Here is a 20,871-nt window from a genome sequence, read left to right as displayed (position 1 = left end):
AATCGAAATCTAGACCTAGAGATTTTAGATCAGTGTTTCCAATATAATTCCACCTGCTTAAATTTTTTAATTTTTTGTCAGACCTCATCTGCTGATCTGATGCCAGCCGCCTCTTTGATGATGGTGTGCCCCTCGTGCCTCATGTAAAAAAACCAAGTCTAGATCTAGATCTAGACTCTAGATAAGACAGATCTAGAAATATGTGTTGCCTTAAAATCGTGGTATAAAAATATTTAAGCTTTTAAATCTACCTCCTTCAATTGATAGTTCTGATGGCCGAAATGACAGCGTGTCTGCGTTTGAAGAAGTATTATGAGTGTGGGTTCGAATCCCGGTCCTGGAAGTTTTGTTTTTTTGTTTTTTTTTCCCTTCTTATCTCTCCTCCCCCAACTGACCAACAATTTTTTTCCCCATAATTGTTTGTTTTGACTTCAAAGATTTCCACTCCTGGTTTTGTGTAAAAATAAAGAAACGTATAAATCTAGATCTAGAATCTAGTCATAATTAGATCTACTTATATATTGATAGAAGTATAGATCTCGCCTACTTTTCCTTTTAAGCCTACCAATTTAGACCTGGTTAAAGTTATTACTTTGATGCTCAACCCAGGGGAGAACCAACTGGATGACTAGATCTAGTGATCTAGGCTTATTTTTACCAACAACCAAAATTCGAATAATTGTACGAATAACTATGTCTGGTTATTAGTACAATTGTTCTAATAACTAGTTAGAGTTGTACACACTATTGTACCAATAACCGCAGCCTAATTTTATTCGCACAGGGTCGAGCCTACGTTGATTTTGGACCTCGATTGTCACACCAAAATAGGATTGATTGCGAAGGGTGGTGTTGCATAATAAACGTCAAATGTGGCCGGTTTGCGGTGAACCAGCAATATTTCTAGGCCGGCACTATTTCTCCTAACGTTCGGGAAAATAAATCTGGCCACTATTTCTCAGGACCCTCTGAAATCACACCCTTTCCCGCAAATTTAGGATATATATAATATATTATATATATATATATAGGTAGTGTCAATTGCCACCGAGTGACGCGGTGGCAATTGACAAAAATTGACTTTTTGTCAATTGCCACCAAGTAAATTGGAGCTCTTTTGCGTTGGTGGTAGATCTAGCTTATTGTGCTTGAGTGCTGGGTGTTGTGCGTTCGCCTCTCTGTCCCTGTGTGTGTGTGTGTCTTTTCCTGACCCCCGTTCCCCGATATAACGTGAATTTCTGCTTGAGTTTGTGTGCGTTTTTGACCTTCTACTTCTAGAACTACCAAAGATTGTCCGTATACAATATGGTTTAATCAGTCCAAAAAATGTCGGCAGTAAATGTTTATGTATCAGGGCTTCCAGTCTTCCGCAAATTAGCAGATTTCCGCAAATGGAAAAATTTTCGTTAAAATTCGTGCCCCCCCCAAAAATATTATTTTCAAAAATGCGAAATAAAAATTTTCCGTTATTACCAATAGTCAAGAATAGCCAACCCATACCGGAAGTGCTCTTTTATTTGAAAGTGTAGACAGTGTCTTCTACTTTCACTTTCTAAAGCACAAGAAGCAGAGCACCAGCTCTGTAAACAAGAGGAAGAAATGACAATTGTGATTCAATAGATCTTGGGCCTGCCAAGAAAAGAAAACTCTAAAGAGAGCTTGATTTTTTTTTTACCAGACTTGTTTATTTGTAAGTATTGTTGTGGATTTAAGTTGAATATAAGCTGTCAAGTTATTTAGATCTAGAATCTAGAGATCAAGTCAAGCTGTTATATAAAAAGCTATTATTGTAAAAATTCTACACCTTATGCTGATTATGGTGCAAACCAACACAAGCAGAAATATATGGATTGATTAACACAAGCAGAAAATTATGTAGGCCTATAGATCTAGGTCTACAAGGTATGGTGTTTTTTCCTCAATTATTTTCTAGTTAAATTTAGGCCTAAATAGCCAGAAATGGCATACTTAGGATGCCCTGAAACCAAAATTTCTCAAACAGAAAGGGGACGCTGTCCCCCTTCAACCCCCTGCCGCCCTGGACCCGAAAATCCTCAAAAAATGACATCAGCTGCTGGAAAAGCTCTGATGTATAAAGAAATGCTACAGTTCCAGTTTTTCGCTACAGCTATGACGTGTTGCCTGTGAAGGGTGCTGCTCTTAAACTTAATGTGTTGTGTTCACTCGTGTGCTGTCAGGATGTAGATCTAGATTTATGGAGGGTTATTGATAACAACACATAGAAGCGGCATCTGCGTTTGTCGCGGCCACGACCAATCAATCGCGGCTCTATTTTTTGGCATTTTCGGTCCCCGAGTCGGGGAATAAAAGTCAACTAAACAAACACAAAAAAGAAACCGAACCTCTTTACTTTTTGAAAGAAAGTATTTTGATTTAGCTTCACTTTGTCTCTTTCTCACTTGTTGTCACCACGTTGATTTGTTGAATACGTTACAGTTACATACGATTTGTATTGCTGTTCCTCTTTTATTTTTCCCCCTCTTTGTGGTGTTTTATTTTGTTGGTGTGTAATTTTTTTTCCTTATTATTGTTCTGATGTGTTGTTTTTCTATTAATTTTTTATTGTTGGGGGGGGGGGGGCATTTTCAAACGAGCATAGTCCGGGAACGTTGCCCCAACCACAATTGAACTATCTGAATTTTCAGACATCTAAAAATCTCTAGATAAGCTCTTGGAATTGAAATTGAAATAGATCTAGATAAAAAAAATTTTGCTCCTTCCCAGACATGGCAGAATGAAAGTTGACGCCGAACTCTCGCAAATAGGCAAAAAATCACGAGATGAGAAGCCGGAAACCGTTCGGAGAAATAAAGATCGGGACTATTTCTATGAACGTTCGGATCGGAGAAATAGTCACTTCGATATTTCTATCTACCCTATTATCCCGATGATACACATATAAATTGTATGTGGTCACATTTTGCTCAAACCGGCCACTCTTGAAACCTTTACAGCTCAAACCGGTCACCCATTTGCTCAAACTGGCCACCCTCTTTGGTGAAGGAAAATACTACTTTCCTTTGTTTAATCCCATATTTAAGAGATTACATGTTTATTTTTGGGTGTATTTAGACTAATTTAGTTATTCGACTGTCTGTACCAGCTGGATCTATCATAGTAGGCAACCCATCTGCCCAGGCATGGTCAATTCCTGGGTTTTAAAGCTCAAACATGCACAAAATGCAGACACACACACACACACACTCATCCATACACACATACACATAGATCTAATAGATACACACCATACCATATCATTTTACTGTAACTGTTACACACTACAAACATACACACACACAAACACTATACTAGATCTATGTCTGTACTTACTCACACATAATATACGGTCACACACCTTGCATGCTACTAGACCTTAATACTCACACGCACTCATGCACACACACATATTGAATTCACATTGTAAAGTGCTAACAACCCCTGCAAACATTTACTCTTAGCTCTATAATATGTAAAATACTGGGTAAGCAAGCACAAGAAAATCTACTTGGCTGGTTTGAGCAAAATCACGAAAATTGTGCTTGCTCAAACCGGCCACCCCACAGTGGGGTTAAAATGAAAAGGGAACACCGCCTAGTGATTCGTAGGGTCTTCTGACATGCCTGTTCTGACTTTTGAATTCATTCACTGTAACCCACAAGCAGGGGGGAGATTTTTAGCCGAAAGTTCTCAAACGCAGAATACTGAGCAAGCATACATGGGCTAGATCTACTCACCAACGCAAAAGAGCTACAATTTAATTGGTGGCAATTGACGCTGGCATCAATTGTTACCGTGTCACACAGTGGCAATTGACACTACCTTCTCGTAAAAGTAAATGTAACATGAAGCTGCTGTAAAGAGACAGGGCATTAAAAAAAATTTGACTGCTGAGTCTGAGTGAGTATGGAGAATTTTGTCTTTATCTGTGGATTAGTCACATCTGTTGAAGATGGCAGATTAAAAGTTAAATCTATTGAAACAAATGAATAGATTTTATTACTCTATGGTTTTGCACTTGAAGATTTTGCATCACTCACTCCATCCTACAGTAACTCATTCAAACAGCAAAGAAAGTCAAAATTTATTTTCGCTACAACTAATAAGAAAGATGGTTTTCTGAAAAAAATGTCTGAGAATCATTAGCGGGGACCATATGTAAATTTATCTTAAGTAAGCAGGAGAAAAGATTTTATGTCCATTGATTATGTGATCCTGATGGTTAAAGTTGAACTATGGGTCTTTTTTTTTTTTTCACACCTCAACATCAAATCATCCGTTGTCAACTTGTTTGTACAAGGCAGAACAATCTGTCACAGCTGAGAGGTGTTGAATAAGCTTATTATTCATATTATCATAATGGATAAGGATGATAAAGAGGAACCCACCTGCCTACATTTTTTTTAAAGCTGGGGCTTGCTTCCCTGAAACCCCCTGGGATTTTTTTTTTAATGTGAGAAATATGGCTAAGCATTTATGCCTAATGACCCAATGCAATAAAGGTTACACAAAAACAAGTATCTCATGCACTAATACTGTCCAAATCGGTTAGCTTTCAATTATATTGCTATGATTTTGTTTCCTGCAGGACCCAGAAGACCGTTTCAAACCTGCCCCCTCGCCTTGCGTGCATGTAAGAGGTCTGTCTGATCAAGCTATTGAAGGTGACCTTGTGGAAGCAGTGCAGCACTTTGGAGCTGTCAGGTATTGGATTTGTCGATTTGTATAATTCAAAATGATTGTTGGTCCCGTTCCCCCTGTTCACAGAGCGAACATTGTAGATTTCTGTTGATGGTTGAGTGAGAGAATCTTCTTGATTAAATATATATACATTCCCCTTCATATCCTTGACCAACAATTACTACCCTTTTGTTCAACTTCAGGTGCACATGACCTGGTGTTCAAATCTCTTTTTGTGCTCAATGGAAGTGAAAGTAATTTCTGATTGCAGATAGCCTGTAACACACTTTCCTATTTAGAAATGACTTAACATTTTGTCAAATGAGAATGAATATTCTAATGGCTGTTGTGTTTTCCTTGCAGAGATGTCATGATGATGCCAAGAAAAAGACAAGCGTTGATTGAATTTGAGGTAAGGTCCTTCTCTGTCTAATTGTGGGTTTCTAATTTTACCTTTTCTATGATTACAGAGCATCGTTTTTAAAAATTATGATTTGTGAAACGATGAGGAAGGAGGAATAAGTAGGAATCGAAACCCTTTAGGCCAAAAATATACCATGGGAAACCACGCTCAAATCTGTGTTCTCCAACAAAGAAAAGACGGGTATTCAATCATCAATCTTTCTACAAAGCATTTGAATGCATGAACCGGCCGATCTCGCATTTTGACTGCGAGGGGCTTCCCTTTCCGTGGCGATTCTCCTGCTCCGAATATTTGGATATACAAACAACTTACGCTATTGTAACGAGGAAACTCTGAACTTTTTCAAAGTGTACAGCGTTTGGGTGTTTTATAGCAAAAGAGCAAAGAAACAGCTATCTGAATTACCCCCTTTTCACGGAAACCACGCCCTCGGAAGGCGGCGAGTCAGCTTACGTGCCGTGTTTACGCTGCCTAATTATACATTTGCAATAGCACCATAAACACACGAGAGCATACACTCATGCACATAGACCGCCTCGGTGGCCTCTTGGAGTCCGTTTTGAGAGATCTAGAGGAAGGTTAATCTTTTAAAAGCACTAAACCACACCAAAACACGAAACTTTTAAGTCAATCCAAGTGTAAAACTGAAAGGTCAACAGACGATAACAGCTAGCAGGGCAGGTCCACACTGTCAGCTGTTTACGTAAACAAGCTTGAAGTGAGCTAGAGGCTACCATTCTTACCCCGTTTAACCAATCATAGCCCTCAGTCGTGCACAGTGACAAGTTGTTTACATTTCAGACCATTCATGCTCGAAATTTTAATAAAAAATAGTTGCAAATAAAGAACGTTGAAGCAAAGGTGGCCATGAGATAATGGTTGTATAAATAATCTCACAGCTACACAGCAGCAAGGTCCAAATTCCTATATCTCGCCACCCAAGCTCACAACAAACCACACACACCCCCAAAATAAATACAATATTTATAGTTGATTCAGAGATGCCAACCAGTATGATTTTATGTATTTTAGTACGATTTTTTGCCGCAAATACGCGAATACGACTTTTCATGAAAAAATACGCATCCTGGAATGCGAAAAATACGAGATCCAGTTTGGGCGAGTAAACCTAATTATCTCAAGTCCCCTCTTTTGTCAGAATAGTATCGGTATCGCGGAACTGGAATATTTGAAAACCAAGTCCGATGAGGTCAGTAAGTTAATTTTTGCCGGTCGCGATAGTGATAATATTCGTTCAGCTTTTCCTCCCCCGAGAGTACGTTTTACTTTCACGCGAACAGGCGGCTATGGCGGCAGGCGGAAGTGTATGTGACACCGAGGCTTGATCGGGAAAATCAAGATCTACTTTCGCTTTCGTTACCACCGAGATGTTTTGCTTTTTGTTTTTGTAAGTGTTTTACGGCGCTTGCAACTGCATAAGGTCATATGAGCGCGCGGGACACACTAAACTTTTTCAGTTGGTAGGAAATTTTGAATTTTGCCCGGGTGGCGGCCGAAGCCTACTCTTATCGATTTTAGTCCACCAAGGGATCTTTAAAGTGCACAGCTTGCACACGGGACCTCCGAGATTTTTCACCCTTGTCCGAGAAGGCTAGGTGTAGATCTTTCCTACCAGAAGATCAGGGGTGTGGCTGAAAGACCGCAGTAAGAAGAAGCCAATGAGTAGCAGTAGAAAGGCTGCAGAAAGAATCGGAAGCCCAGAGGAGGGGGCAAAGGAGGTGAAGGGGTGGGGGGCAGAAAGAGGAGACGAAAGCAGACGACAGAACATTGCTAGAGAGTAGTAGGAAAGGAGGTGAAAGGAGACAAATTTAGAGAAGAAAATTTTTTGGTCGCTACCCGGATTCGAACCCGGGACCTTTGAATGAGAGGCGAACACCTTAACCTCTAGGCCACGAGAGCCCCCACCGAGAAGTTTGCAAGCGGTAGACTGATAACACAACTTATTTGTGACGTGCAGGTTGTGTAGTGTAAACGCTGTGTTGCCGTGCAAATAAAATTTCTCGAATTCGTCTCTGTGCTGTTACTTGAACTATAGGAAAAAAAGAAAAGAAAATACAAGCGTCGTCAGATTTTTAGATTGTCGGGCTCGCCATCGTGACCGGTCAATGAACCTGCGCGCATTCGCATCACAAATAAATGCGGCATCGTGTGAGCAAAGACCGTGTTTGATGGGAGTAACGGCGTTGCCAAGTATAGGACAACGGGAGGGGATTATTGATTTTTTTATATACACTCGAGGGGGGGGGGGGGGAGTGAAGGCAACACCAGAGGGCAAAAACTTGGAGGCAAATTTCAGAATTTTGATTAGAGCTCTCTGCAAAGCGCGCGTTGGTGCAGGCTGTGTGCGAAATCGGGACCCTTCATACTTTGCAAGTCTGTGTAATTGAAATAAAATGTTCGCGTGTCATTGAATGGGTGATAGTAAATTATACCTACAGTGTTTGTTGTAGCTTTCTGTTCAAGACTGGCAGATTTTCAGTGTCACTGCCTCTTGCCCTCCCACAGTTGTTACAACTCTCACAGTGCACGGGTCTACTTGAGCCTTTCAAGTTATTGCTTTTCTCTGTGTTTGAGCAATAATTTTAGTCTGTCAGTTCATAATATGAATCATGACACCTAGACTGGTTCTTGATAGTCGAAATTCTTGTTCTAGGCACTTCCGAACGCTCCAAACAGGATTAATTTTTTATAATAATAATGAGTGGAAAATATTATAACAGACTGAAATACTTAAGTCAAACAAGACCCCAGTACGACACTGAACACTGACATGTTGTTGACAGGATACATGTATATTGTACGCCTGTGTGCTCCCTTTTTCAAGCTGGTGAGCTCGTAAATGTTTTTCAGAAAATATTGCTGGACAACCTGAACATTTTACTACTTGGTCGGTCGGTCGTGGAGAATACACATTTTCCCCTGAAAATACACATTTTCATATTTCCCAATACTCATTTTGGTTTTGTTTGGTTGGCATCTCTGTTGATCATAGTTGTTTATTTTGATCTTGAATGAAGCAGAATATATCGGGCTTTCAATAGATGAAAAAAAAAATTCGTGGAAAGTCACTTTTTTGCCTTTCAAGCCTCGTAGCTGTTAATGGCACATTGCGTCTTACGACTGATATTGACCGGGGGGAGACACATTCCTGCTACTCGGATTATGGATGTCTCACTCTCTCAAGTAAAAGCTGATGATGCAAGCCAAGTGCCATATTGCAACAATGACTATGTCTGATGCTCTCATAATATGTTCTATGTTGAAAAGATGTGGTACAGCTTTGCTAAAGTAAACTAAAGCAATGGACTGATATTCTTGGTGGGATGTTATGTTATGTATTATTTTAAGGATGTCTTTGTTGTTATTGTTAGTATTTTGTTAATTAATTATTTTTTTCAGCAGCCTCTTTTTACTCCACTCTTTCTTTCACAGTTACCCTCCACCCTTAACTTTATCGAGGAAATTTATTCAATGTATATGCCCAAGAGCATTTATATTATAGAAGTTTGTACCATATAAAATTTAAAACAATTTTTTTCCTTTTGTACAGGACATTACTGGTGCGAAGAACTGTGTGGAATACTGTCAGGTACGTGGCTTGGATCGGTTACAGTTGATCAGTTATTTCACAATAGAGGAGTGTTAACTCTGGGAGATTTAAGTGCTGTTGAAATATTTTGGAGTAAATGCAAAGTACCTGTTTTTCCCTTCTAGAACTGAGATTAGACCTGCATGTTTGCCGACAATCGCGACTCGACCTGCGAGCCGGCCGATGCTATCGCTAGGGCCCACCTGTCAATCAATGTGCGTAGTGCGAGGCCTGGCCGACTGCCAGCGCCCCCATTTTCTCTCGTCGGCTTTGTCGCTACTTTCGTTTTCGTGCCGACGTTGGCGCTTCCGACATAATTGTCGGAACCTGAGTAGAAATGCGAATACGAAAAAGGACGGCGACCTAAATCATCTACTTTCAGTTTCGTGCTCGAGCGGCCATTTTGAATTTCGTTTGTTGACTAATTCAATTGTTCAGATCGTGTGGATTCATTCAAGTCCGACTCACTTGTTCTAATAGAATCTAGATCTAGATCTAGATTTATATAGATCATTATAGACCTCAATGGAGGGTTCATATTCCAATTCTATTGTGTCAAGCCCTATCATAGGATGTGCTGTAATATTAATGTTGGTAAAAAGCATTTCATCAGGTGCGTGACATTAGTGAATTATTTGTTTATTTAGAATCTAGATCTAGATTCTAGACTCAGCTGAGTCCCTCTATTCGGAATCGGCTGCGGATTTCTAGATCTAGATCTAGTTCAAGGCCTATTCCTATTCACTTGTTCTACAAGATCTAGATCTAGATTTATTTAGAAGATTACTAGATCTAGATCTATATATGGAGGATTCATATTCCAATTCTATAGTGTTATTGTATCAAACCCCATTATAGCAATGTAGATGTAGGCCATAGCTCCTTGTTTGTTTTGGAATGTGGTTTTTTAATTTTTAAATTTTGGACTTGTGCTGGCCTTTTTACTTGAGGCCCGTTGCAGGTTCTTTTTTGGGGTAGGGTTAGGGTTAGGTCTCTTCTTTATTGTGTTTGTTGGGGTGGTTGCTCGTTACTCAGAAGTCCTTCCTTATGACTCCCACAAAAGCTCTTATTGGGGGGTGTTGCGCAAAATTTTCAGATAATCTGGTTGAGGCTCACATGCAGGTCTATGAAATGAAAATACCCCCCAATTTTTTTTTCCTCGCAGGGTTTCCTTGTTTCACATATACTTTTACTTGACAGAAAAGAAGTTGAATAATGTCTCTCGCCCCCTAAATGGCTATGCTGTTTTAGAAAATGTGTTTGTTTTTCTGACCAGAATGTCGTTTCAGTAGTTCTTGCATCTGTTTCAGTTCTGTAATTGTCTTTGAAATAGGAGATTGTGGAACAAAGAGCCTGTATGTTGAAATGAAGTTTGTTTTAGTTTGTAGGGTGTAATTTTGATTGTATTGCTTTTGAAAGGCCTTCAGTTTTTTTTTAAATGTCTTTTTGTTTCCTCCTAGCAGGGAAACTCCATTTTCTGTGCCGGTCAGCCAGCTTTTTTCAATTTCTCACTCAGCCAGAAGATTCTGCGTCCAGGGTATGTACTTTTTTTTTTCTTTCGAATCTTTGGAACGGTTTGGTAGGTATTAAAACAGGACAATTGTTTAAAGAATGTTTACATATTATTGAGAGAAGAGGATATGATTTGAAAGATTGGTTTGAATATTGTCAGAGTTTTCGTTCCATTTTTAAGAGCTCTTTTAGGTAACATTTGTTGTGCCAGTACTTTCTCCCTCAGCCCAGTGATTACCTGTTGATGTTTATATACTGTACTGTATATTGTTATTACAATGCCGTTTTAAAAATGATTTTTTTTTTCTTTGTGCAGGGAAGGGGAGGATGCAAAACCACCAAATCACATTTTGCTGTTTACTATCCTCAACCCACAGTACCCCATCACAGTTGTAAGTTCATTTATCATTTTTATTGGGGGGGGGAGGAATTGAAATTTTATTTTAAAATGTATTTTGTATTTCATATTTTCTTGTGTCCCATTTGATGAATATAAACTCCAAAGAATAAAGAAAAGTGGGCTTCATTTATGCTATTGTGCCCAAATTATGGCTAGATCTGCAAGCTTGTTTGAAACTACTGTACAAATAATTTGTGAGCAAGCTGTAATGTGCGAGATAGGGGAAAGTAATCTGAACTACAGTTTATATGAGTTTCAAAGAATATACATGTTTTTTAAGTGGAAACTACAGAAAAGTGGAAATTAAATCGTTCCTCAAAAGTAGAAATAGGCGGAACTTGCAGAGATGTGTGTGGTAAAGAGATTATCAAGCAGCCACCAAGTGAGTGTAGTGGTGTACCTCCGGCGGTATAGAGGGGCAACTTTACATTAGTTTTATAAGGACCGTGCAAACTGAACAGATGGCGGTTGTAAAGGCACAAATTCTATGTTTATGCATTCCCCTTTGTACGTTGGCAAAACATGGGGGTAAGCAGGGCTGGCAATGTAACAAGGTTTGACTGTATGTTAATGCAGTGTCACCTTGTCATTTTGACTTTTTTCAACAGGATGTCATCCACAAAATCAATGGACCTTATGGTCAAGTACAAAGGATTGTCATCTTCAAGAAAAATGGAGTTCAAGCTATGGTTGAGTATCCTTTTTTCGTGAATCCCGTTTCATGGAGAGTTTTTATAGTCCAGTATTTTTGTTCTCACAGCCCAGTATATGATCATGACAAGAGTTAATCGTAGAAGCAGGGATGGTGCCGCTATTGATGTGATCTCGCTCATTCTGATTTCTGTATAATCTTGGCATGAAACAGGTTTTGTGTTTTAGCTAGCCTACTTAATTTTAAAGATTTTTTTTCTTAGTATTACTTCTTTGGCAGCTGTGCTCACATAGTATTTTAATCGACTGATTAGGTTATCAAAATATTTATGTCCTCAAGTTTTCAAGCGCAACAATGTTTTTTTTTTTCCTTATTGTTTGCAATGAAACGTTATATTTGTAAACTTGTTGTGATTCAAAGAATTTTGTTTTTGCCTTTTGAATGAAATTACTTCCTTAGTTGATTCAAGGTTTGATAATGTAGAGTCGGCCAAGAGAGCAAAGCAATATCTGAATGGAGCAGATATCTACTCTGGATGCTGCACACTGAAGATTGAATATGCCAAGGTAATTTGTTTGTGCTTTCACTTTGTTTTAGTTTGGACCCTTGTTTGAATATTGTCTTTGTACCAGTGACAAAGTAATAACTGTTGGGGGAAGTTACAAACGTTCTGTTAGACACTGGTTTTAAGTTGGATTTCTCACTGCAAAGCACTTAATGTTCAATGATTTTTCTTGACTTTTAAAATCTTTCTAACATTTATGGTAAAAATGAAAACAAAAATGTTTATGTTTGGCTGAAAGTTGCATAGGTCATAATATCAATTTGTGAGAGGTTTTCCTCTGCTATCACATGGCGCTGTGAGAAAAACAACAGGAAAATGCAAGTTATTTTAAGTTTAAAAATGAATTAGCACATTTTTTTTCTGTCAGGAATGAAGTGTTACGATTTTGATCAAATTCTGTTATTTCATTTTACAAACTATTGGGAGGACATATCAACAGTGTCTTTCACAGATGGGTCATCGTACAGGAGAGGCTAAAACTGTTTAATTAAACTGTCACTGACCGCTTCATCTTAAATTTGGGATAAATTTTTCATTTTCATTGTTTAGTGTTGTAAAGGAAGGGGAATTTTATTGCAACTATTTTTCAATGACAGTTGACAGCAGGTGTGTTCTTTTGTTTCTGGTTCTTTGAGTGTACCTTAATTTCAGGGAACGGGTAATTACCAGGTAAAAACAGTTGTTCAGACCTGCCACTCATCCCGATTTAGTCGGGATATCCGATTTTTTGCCCCAAATCTCTAGCATCTGGATTTTCCAGATTTCGATCGCATGTATCCCGGTTTTTTGTCCCAGTCTGCTGTTGTGTCGGATTTTTCTAAAAACTTACTCTGCCTTCTCCTTTATCGCGGGAAGCACCCTTTGAATTTTTATCAGTAGGAACTCGGAGCACTATTTCCCGAAATATTGATGCCGCATTTAGTAGTTGACTCGCCCCAAGTTGTGTGTGATCTTTGGCCGCACTCAGAATTCTCTGGTGATACCCAGGTAACTGTTACGATTTGGGACATACAAATAATCGATAATATTCGTAGTTCCGCTGTTACTTTCAATACAAGCCTTGTCCGAGGTCTGGTAACTGCGTGTTCACACCAAACACTCGCACAAGCGACAGTTTTTCTAACCCTTACCCAGCTACATGTAACTGCGCTGACAAGACTAACCTACAGCCGTTGTCATTGCTTTAGTCTGAATGCATTATGAGGGATAAGAGATTTGTTGGCACATTTGGTCGGTCGGCTGCCATCATCATCCTAGAAGTAGAACGACTGTCGCTCATCCGAGTGTTTTGTGTGAACGTTAGTCGGACCCGTTAGAAAAATTGTTTCATTCGCGCCGCGTGACATGACATCGCCGTGTGAGTTCTGCGTGACGGGGTCAACTTAAGTTAATGTATTTCGTGACTTATTGGTGGGGGGGGTATAGACACTTGAACTAGGAGTGCTTGACGCGATGCTTAAGGATTTACAAAAAAATAATAACTCGCACACACACACGCACGCAAATAAAGACACACAGGGCATATAGGTCAAGTCATTTATGGACACCTCTGGAAAAATTTTAAGTCAGCTTTGGCAGTCACCTTTGTGATTTGCTGTTGATCCCAATTTTTTTCTCCCTGAGATCCTGATTTTGAGTTTTCATAGAGTGGCAGGTCTGGTTGTTTAAAAGAATTATTTTGTTAAAAGCAATTTTGTTTTCACAGCCAACTCGTCTGAATGTTGTGAGGAACGATGCTGAAAGTTGGGACTACACAAACCCATCTCTTGGAGGAGGTTAGTCAATATTTGAATTCTTCATCAGTAAATTTAGTCTGCATTTTCACTTTCCTTGCATTGCATTGCACCTTTCTAAAAACTTGCTTCACTCACCACAGGACAACATGCTACTCATGTTTTTTATGCTGAAACCAACATGGGGCTTCCTACTTCCACCTTCCTACACAAGGAATAAAGGGGGACTACAAGAAATGTCTTAGATCATTTTGTTCTTGTCTGAAAGTGACATAAATACTACAGATGGAAATGTCTGTACACCAATTTTGCAAGACTTCAATACAATCCACACATCCAATTAAACTGTCTCGTAATAGCTTCAGCCAGAAAAAAAAAGCTATACATTAAAAAGAAGATACAGAGAAGTATGCTTTTTAAAAAAATATTGACGCTTCAGTTCAACATAAGTGTCAAAGGTGAAAGTAATTAATTTGTGTGGATTGCAAACTGCAGCTTCAGAATCACAGTACAGCACATCAAGTTGGCTTTCAAATAGTGAACTCGCTTTCTTTTAGACTTTCATCTCTGTGAATACCTACCACGAACAGATACCACACCAGGACTGATTCAGCCAGTCCCAAACACACTCGACCTTCCAGTTCACTCATAATTGATTTGCCAACCCAGAATTCCTACAAAATACGCAATCCAACCGAACAAGCCCAGAACAAGACAGGTTGTAAACACCATGGATAAACACGCCATTGAAGTTTTCCCTGCATACCACAGTACAGTTCAACTAGAGAACCTTCACATTCTGAAGTCACAAAAGCGAATCCAATCCACCCTGCAGGCACCCAGTGAATCTATTCCACCCTGCAGATAACAAGTGAACCCCATTCACAGAGCAGACAACAAGTGATCCCTACATGTGAAATCAATCCACACCTCTGCCAACCAGTGAAACCAATCCACACCTCTGCCAACCAGTGAAACCAATCCACACCTCTGCCAACCAGTGAAACCAATCCACACCTCTGCCAACCAGTGAAATCATTCCACAGTTAGTGGTACCACAACACTACCACTATGATTTCACAATTCGGAAAGGTCTCCCAATTGTTGATGAACTTTTTGTCCCTGTCTCGCAGTGCAAGCCGGGTCATGTTGGCTGGGAGATGCTTGGCTCTTTGTCAACAGGACGGCAACGTTATTGAGCTGACAATTTTGAAGGGGTTCACTGGTAATGTCGGAGTAGAGCAAAATGATGATTGAGTCTGAAGTAGGAAGATATTTGTAATTCCTTCCCTTTCCCTGTATATGTCGCTAGACAATGACATTAAACTGTTCATTGCCTCAAATATTTTCTTCACTTCACATATATTATACATCTGTATATTGGTACTGTGTCAGTAAGTCCTAAATTGTCAATATTGTATGCATTTTTCCTCTGATAAACCATTAGTGCTTCAAATAGAAAGAACATCTGACAACTTTAGGTGTGTAGATTGGATCTGCCTGAGTCTAATGTTGGTTACATTGAGTCCTGAACTTTTGCTTTGTTTCCCGTCTTTGTCTGCTTATATTTGTATTATCTTAAGAAATACTTTGTTGCTGGATGGAGTTTGTTCCCCACTTGCATAACTCATAAATGTGAAGCATCATCATAATAATTATTGAAAAAAAACGGCATTTATGAATTGTGCAGCTCAAAATTGAAACTCTTCATGAGATCTTTTTATGGTTCTTATAATTGGGGACTTTTCTTTTCTGAAAGTAAGGATTAAATTTTATATCCAATTCTGTCTAGGAAAATGTAATAGTGTAGTAGTTTTTTAGCGCCTATATATTCCCTTCTTGAAAGTAGGCCCTCTGCTCTTTACTATTTATTGCACAGTTTTGGGGCATCACATGCATGCACTAGATATTTGTGTGGCTGCGAGGGGAAATCCTTTACTTTGACCAAAATATGGAAATTTAGTTGATTGTATTGTCTGATTTTACATTCATTTCTGAACAATTAACTTATTTCATGCAATCACTAGAAGCTGAGATATTGCCATTTAAAGTCCGAAAAGAGGAGAAAACTAGAACTGAGAAAATCGCGATTAAAGTTTACGGTAAACTCCTTAAACCTAACAAAAATTGACTAGAAATGGGGATTGAAAAAAAAAGATTTTTTTAAGCTCGTCAGACGCGCTGTGCATTCTTTCAATGTGCACTACGTCTAGACGCTATAAATACATGCGCACAAGTTTCTAGGGAATTCCTGAGGTGTTCTGTCTAGGATTTTGATGTATAATAAAGCAGGATAAAAAATAAGTAAAATGAATCCAGAGTCGGTAGAAATGTCAAAATGTTTTCGCTTTCACCGCTTGTAAGTCTCTCGAACTCTGTTGTTGTCACATCAATGGGGGTGCCTCGAAAACGTCTCCAATTGCATTTTCAACCTCGAATTTGACGTTAAAATAGTTTTGATGTGAAAATAATATATTTTTTAGCCCCCCAAAATTTACCTCATCTAAATTTTCACTCCTTTTTGACTCGTAGCTATAAAAAAAAATGGGACTAGCGACATGGGAAGGATTTTCCATCGCTGCCACACGTTTAGTTAGCACTTTTGACGTATGAGATGCAGATATTTTCTAAAACTTTTAGAAACTGTCTATTTTCTATTGGGTTGGATTTTTTGTCACCACAGTGTGTATATTTTCACTAAGATAACTGTTTCATTTATTTCAAGGACCACTGGATGCAGAGTATACTTATTATGTTAAAGTGAATGGATTTCTTAACGCAAAATATGTAGTAGATTTTCGTAGATTTTTTTAAAAGTACTATTGAATTCCCAATTTCAGATGTTAGGGTTTTCTATGTCTGTGTCATGTTTAACCATACAAATTCTTAAAGAGGACTTGTTTGCTCAACAGGAAAGGACGGCCCTGCAGGTCGTGGCCAGCCATTGTTGCAAGAGCCTCGCTTCGGTACAGCCCCTGCTCCATACAGTATGTCTTACCACTGGACACAAGTAGCCGCCTCTGTTTTGGGAGGGGGGTGGGTTGAATTTGGGAGTATAGGACAGAGTTAAATTTCAATTTATTTTATTTTTCTTTCAAATTCTAAACTTGCTCTAAACCTTCACCATATGTTCAGATACAATAAGGGGCTACTAGTTAGTGTGTCCAAGTTTGTGTAGTAATTTACCTGCGTTAACTAAACATCTGTTCCTTATCACTTACGATGTGTTAAAAATGTATTTCCAATATTGAATAAAATGGTAAGAGTCATGTATGGAACAGTTCTGACCCAGTAAGCAAGCTGTCATTATGCGTTGCCATTTGTCCTTTAGTGCTGTATGCTCGCTTTTATTCAGATGGTCCTGCTGGCAGCAATTACGGGGGCTTTGGTGGCCCTGGAGGTTATTATGAAGATGGATTTGATGGATATAACAGAGGTCCTGGACCATACGGACCAGGAGACAGATTTGGACCAAAGGGTGGAGTAAGTATTTCAGTACATCATCAGACATAAGACTGAATCCGTGCTATTTCGGCAGGATTTCTTCAAGAGAGATTACTGATCTGCTTACAAAAATTTCTGCTCCGAGTCTTCGTAAATCGGATTAATTATAAATGTGCATCCATGAAAGGAGACTGTCTTCCACGACTGGGAGAGGACTCTCCTTTAATTGTGTTTTTTGCAGTTTTGTGTCAGTAGTGAATGATGTGGGTGATTTTTTTTTTAAAAATACTGTTGCTTGGGAGAGGGGAAGGAATTTCAGACAGTTGACGTTGAAAAGTTTCGGTGTTCTTTTATTTTGGTTTTCAATGATCCTATGAAGAGATGAGTTGTGGGCTGAATGACATGGAAGCTTCAATGAGTTTTGTAGTAACATCACCTTGTATCAAGCTATTTTTAGGGTGTTGCGGGTAGTATAGATTATGATGCTGTAATTGGCTCAAGATGAATAAAACTTGGCAATTATAGTTGTTAGGTTTTTTTGTAAGTATGGTCTGTCTTCCAAGTAGGTAGCTGGATTAGCATTATGGGTTGTCTGTTGTTTTGTAGCCTATGTTATGAACCTGGAAATGTGAGGCTGAAGCTTCGTTTGAAGTGTATTTTGCCTTTGCATTCCCAGAAAGTACATTTTTTAACTTTGTGTATTGCAGTTTTACTCTCATATTATAGAAAAGGTATTTGATATATCCTCTTCAGCCTGACAGGTTTGGACGTGGAGGTTATGAAGGAGGCCAGGGTGCACAGGGAGCTGTGTGCATGGTGTATGGACTGAACATGGACAAGATGAACTGCGAGCGACTCTTCAACCTCTTCTGTCTGTATGGCAATGTTGTCAGGGTAAGAGAAAGTTCATGTGTTTAGTAATTTGTGCTGCAGGGATTACTGGTTGTAGACCTCTAAGTTCGATTCTATCTTGAGTTCGTTGTTGCTATTCCTGTAATTTACTCTCAGGGCTTTATTTCTGAAAAGGATTTTTCAGCGCCATTGTTCTTGTGAGAAAATGCCATTTTGTTTAAGTCCATAGGGTTCTGAGTGAGGTGGGGGGTGGTCACCCAAACGTTTATATATCATGCATATGATTGATGCGTCAAAGTCATTTGTTGCTCAGTTTTTATGTTCTTCATAGGTACACAGACCTGCCAAGTACTCCGATAACTCTCCTTCTTTTCTAAAACACATTAAAGAACCCTTTTATGGTTTGCATAAAAATTTGCTTTTTTTTCTGGAATTTTGTTTCCATTGGTCATTTGCAACTTGAAATTTGACATGGAAGTATGCATTTTTAATTACAGTTGTTTGCAATACTTGGTAAACTTGTGAAGGACAAGGAAATAATTTTTCATTTTGTGTCATTAGCAATATATGTGTGTTTTATCATAAATGATGTGTTAACAGACTTTTTTAGTTACATTTATTTGCTGCTCACTTTTTTTTAACCACCCTTGCTTTATTGCGTAATCTTAATGTAGTAGTTAAGTGTTCTGGGGACTGATTCTTTTTCCCTAACTCGTATATTTTGGACAGATTGTGAAGGGTAATCCTATTTTTGCTCATGGAGTGGTTGTCATGTCTGGGTATGTGTTACTATTGGTGGACTGAGCAAGTGCTGATTTTTGTTAGTGAATGTAACATTGTTGAAGGTTGAAAAATTGCATTACATAACATTTTTTATTAAAAATTAATGGCCAGTTTTATTTTCCACTTATTTACAGATCAAGTTTTTGAAGAGCAAGGAGGGGTCTGCTATGATTCAACTGGGAGACCCAATTTCCGTTGAAAGAGCCATTGCCAACTTGAACAATGTGTTCTTCTTTGGCAATAAACTTCAGCTAAGGTGAGGTTTTGACTTATCATAAATTGAAATTGACATAGTCAAGTGTATTTTTTTAGGTGGTGGGATTTGTTGGGTTTTTTTTTTTTGGGGGGGGGGGGGGGGAGGCTACTATCTGGTTTATCAGTAGCTGTAAAAGTTCTTTGTTATTTTCCCACATTCTTTAATTGTTAATCTTGTTCATTTACCAAGCAGTGGGTGGTTGTTGGGTGCTCTGGTGTGGTTTGCTCCTTCTTTCCTATAAAAAAATTTATCGTCTCTATCTCCCCCTCCTTTTTTCTGTTTGTTACTCTCTTGTAACTCCTCCAAGTCTTCGGCACTTATTAGACCTGATTGTGTTGCAAGTGCCGTAAAACTCTTATTTTAAAAAAAAAATTACGGTGGGGGAGGGTTGTCCTTCTGGTCTCATTTTCATTGTTGTCAATTTATTTGAACTTATTCACACCTTATTTCAGCATGTCAAAGCAAGCATTCCTTCAAGAGGTTCCAAATCCTCATGAACTGGCTGATGGTACTTTGTCGTACAAAGACTTCATGGGCAACAGAAATAATCGTTTCACAAACCCCGAGGCAGCCCAGAAAAACCGTATCCAGAGCCCGTCAAAAGTATTACACTTCTTCAATGCTCCGCCCACCATTACTGAATCGGAAGTTTTTGAGGTGAATAGCTTTGGTGCTTTTATTTTGTCTTACCTAAGCAGTGGAGGACTAAGATGGTGCTTTTCAATATTTGTGATCTCTTTTGTTAGCTTTTCCTGATTCCTTTAGGGTTTGTTCTTTTTTTATAAGAGTGAAATTGTGTTGTAAAGGTGACTGAGGTATACTTTATTATTGAGATTGGGGTGTTGTGTTCTACTGGAACAATTCTACATTGATTGGTTATCATTTTGCAGATACAAAAATTCTACTCTCCCTTACCAGCGTCTTGTATTAGTTGTTCTTTTTCATGAATATTTTTCTCTACTTCGCCCCCAAGGGACCCTGATTGGTGCCGCTGCCGTACACACACACACCCCCACGAGACACCAATCGGCGGCGTTGTGACATAAAAACAAAAATATTGTTGCTATTTAGTTTTATTTTTGCGCTGATACAGGTATAATACTGATGTACAGCAGCAACAGGGATGCCAACCAGTACGATTTTACGTATTTTAGTAGGATTTTTTGCTGAAAATACGCGAATACGACTTTTCATGAAAAAATACGCATCCTGGAATGTGAGATTCAGCTTGGGCGAGTACACCTAATTACAGGTATCTCAAGTCCCACCTTTTGTCAAAATAGTCTCAGTATCACGGAACTGGAATATTTGAAAACCAAGTGCGATAAGGTCAGTAAGTTCAATTTTGCCGGTCGCGAATGTGATATTATATTAGTTCAGCTTTTCCCCGTCCGAGAGTACGTTTCACGCGAACAGGCGGCTATGGCGGCATGCGGAAGTGTATGTGACACCGAGGCTCGATCGAGAAAATCAAGATCTACTTTCGCTTTCGTTACCACTGAGAAGTTTGCCATCGGGAGTCTGATAAAGCAACAATTGTGACTGGCAGGTTGTGCAGTATAAACGCTGTGTTGCCGTGCAAATAAAATTTAATCAATACTCCGACTCGTCTCTCTGCTGTCACTTGTGGGGAAAAAAAGAAAAGAAAATACAAGCGTCGTCCGATTTCTAAGTTGTCTGGCTCGCTATTGTGACCGGTCAGTGACCCTGCGCGCATTCGCATCTTAAACAGGGTGGCCAGGGAAGTCGGAAATTTTTGTTTAGGTCGGATAAGTCGGATTTTTGTCGGAAAAATTTTGTTCCGGCGGAAATGGTTGGATAAACGTCGGCAATAAAAGGAAATTTTAAGAAATCTGTAAGTTGCCTCAGGAAAGACCCTGGAAAATACATAAAAGTTCTCAAATATTTGAAAACCAAATTCGACAACGTCTCTAAGTTCATT

The 20,871-nt window shown here is 39.0% G+C and overlaps 1 protein-coding gene across 2 annotated transcripts in view; it reads left to right on the top strand.

Annotated features, from left to right (window-relative positions):
* The window catches only part of LOC100533374 (heterogeneous nuclear ribonucleoprotein L), a 35,114-nt gene that overhangs the window by 5,178 nt on the left and 9,065 nt on the right, over positions 1–20,871 (top strand). Inside the window, exons 2-14 of one of the 2 annotated variants that reach the window (XM_005106776.3) lie at positions 4,607–4,722; positions 5,062–5,110; positions 8,694–8,732; positions 10,196–10,269; positions 10,561–10,636; positions 11,253–11,338; positions 11,766–11,862; positions 13,567–13,636; positions 16,507–16,581; positions 16,950–17,077; positions 17,792–17,932; positions 18,808–18,929; positions 19,382–19,586. In XM_005106776.3, the coding sequence (XP_005106833.1) occupies positions 4,607–4,722; positions 5,062–5,110; positions 8,694–8,732; positions 10,196–10,269; positions 10,561–10,636; positions 11,253–11,338; positions 11,766–11,862; positions 13,567–13,636; positions 16,507–16,581; positions 16,950–17,077; positions 17,792–17,932; positions 18,808–18,929; positions 19,382–19,586 (1,278 nt within the window). The remainder of the gene's footprint in view (positions 1–4,606; positions 4,723–5,061; positions 5,111–8,693; positions 8,733–10,195; positions 10,270–10,560; positions 10,637–11,252; positions 11,339–11,765; positions 11,863–13,566; positions 13,637–16,506; positions 16,582–16,949; positions 17,078–17,791; positions 17,933–18,807; positions 18,930–19,381; positions 19,587–20,871) is intronic. The other variant, XM_005106775.2, reaches the window with a different exon arrangement.

Source organism: Aplysia californica, unplaced genomic scaffold, assembly GCF_000002075.1.
Source record: "Aplysia californica isolate F4 #8 unplaced genomic scaffold, AplCal3.0 scaffold00555, whole genome shotgun sequence".
NCBI classification, from domain to species: domain Eukaryota; kingdom Metazoa; phylum Mollusca; class Gastropoda; order Aplysiida; family Aplysiidae; genus Aplysia; species Aplysia californica.
This window is presented reverse-complemented; position numbering and strand designations above follow the sequence as displayed.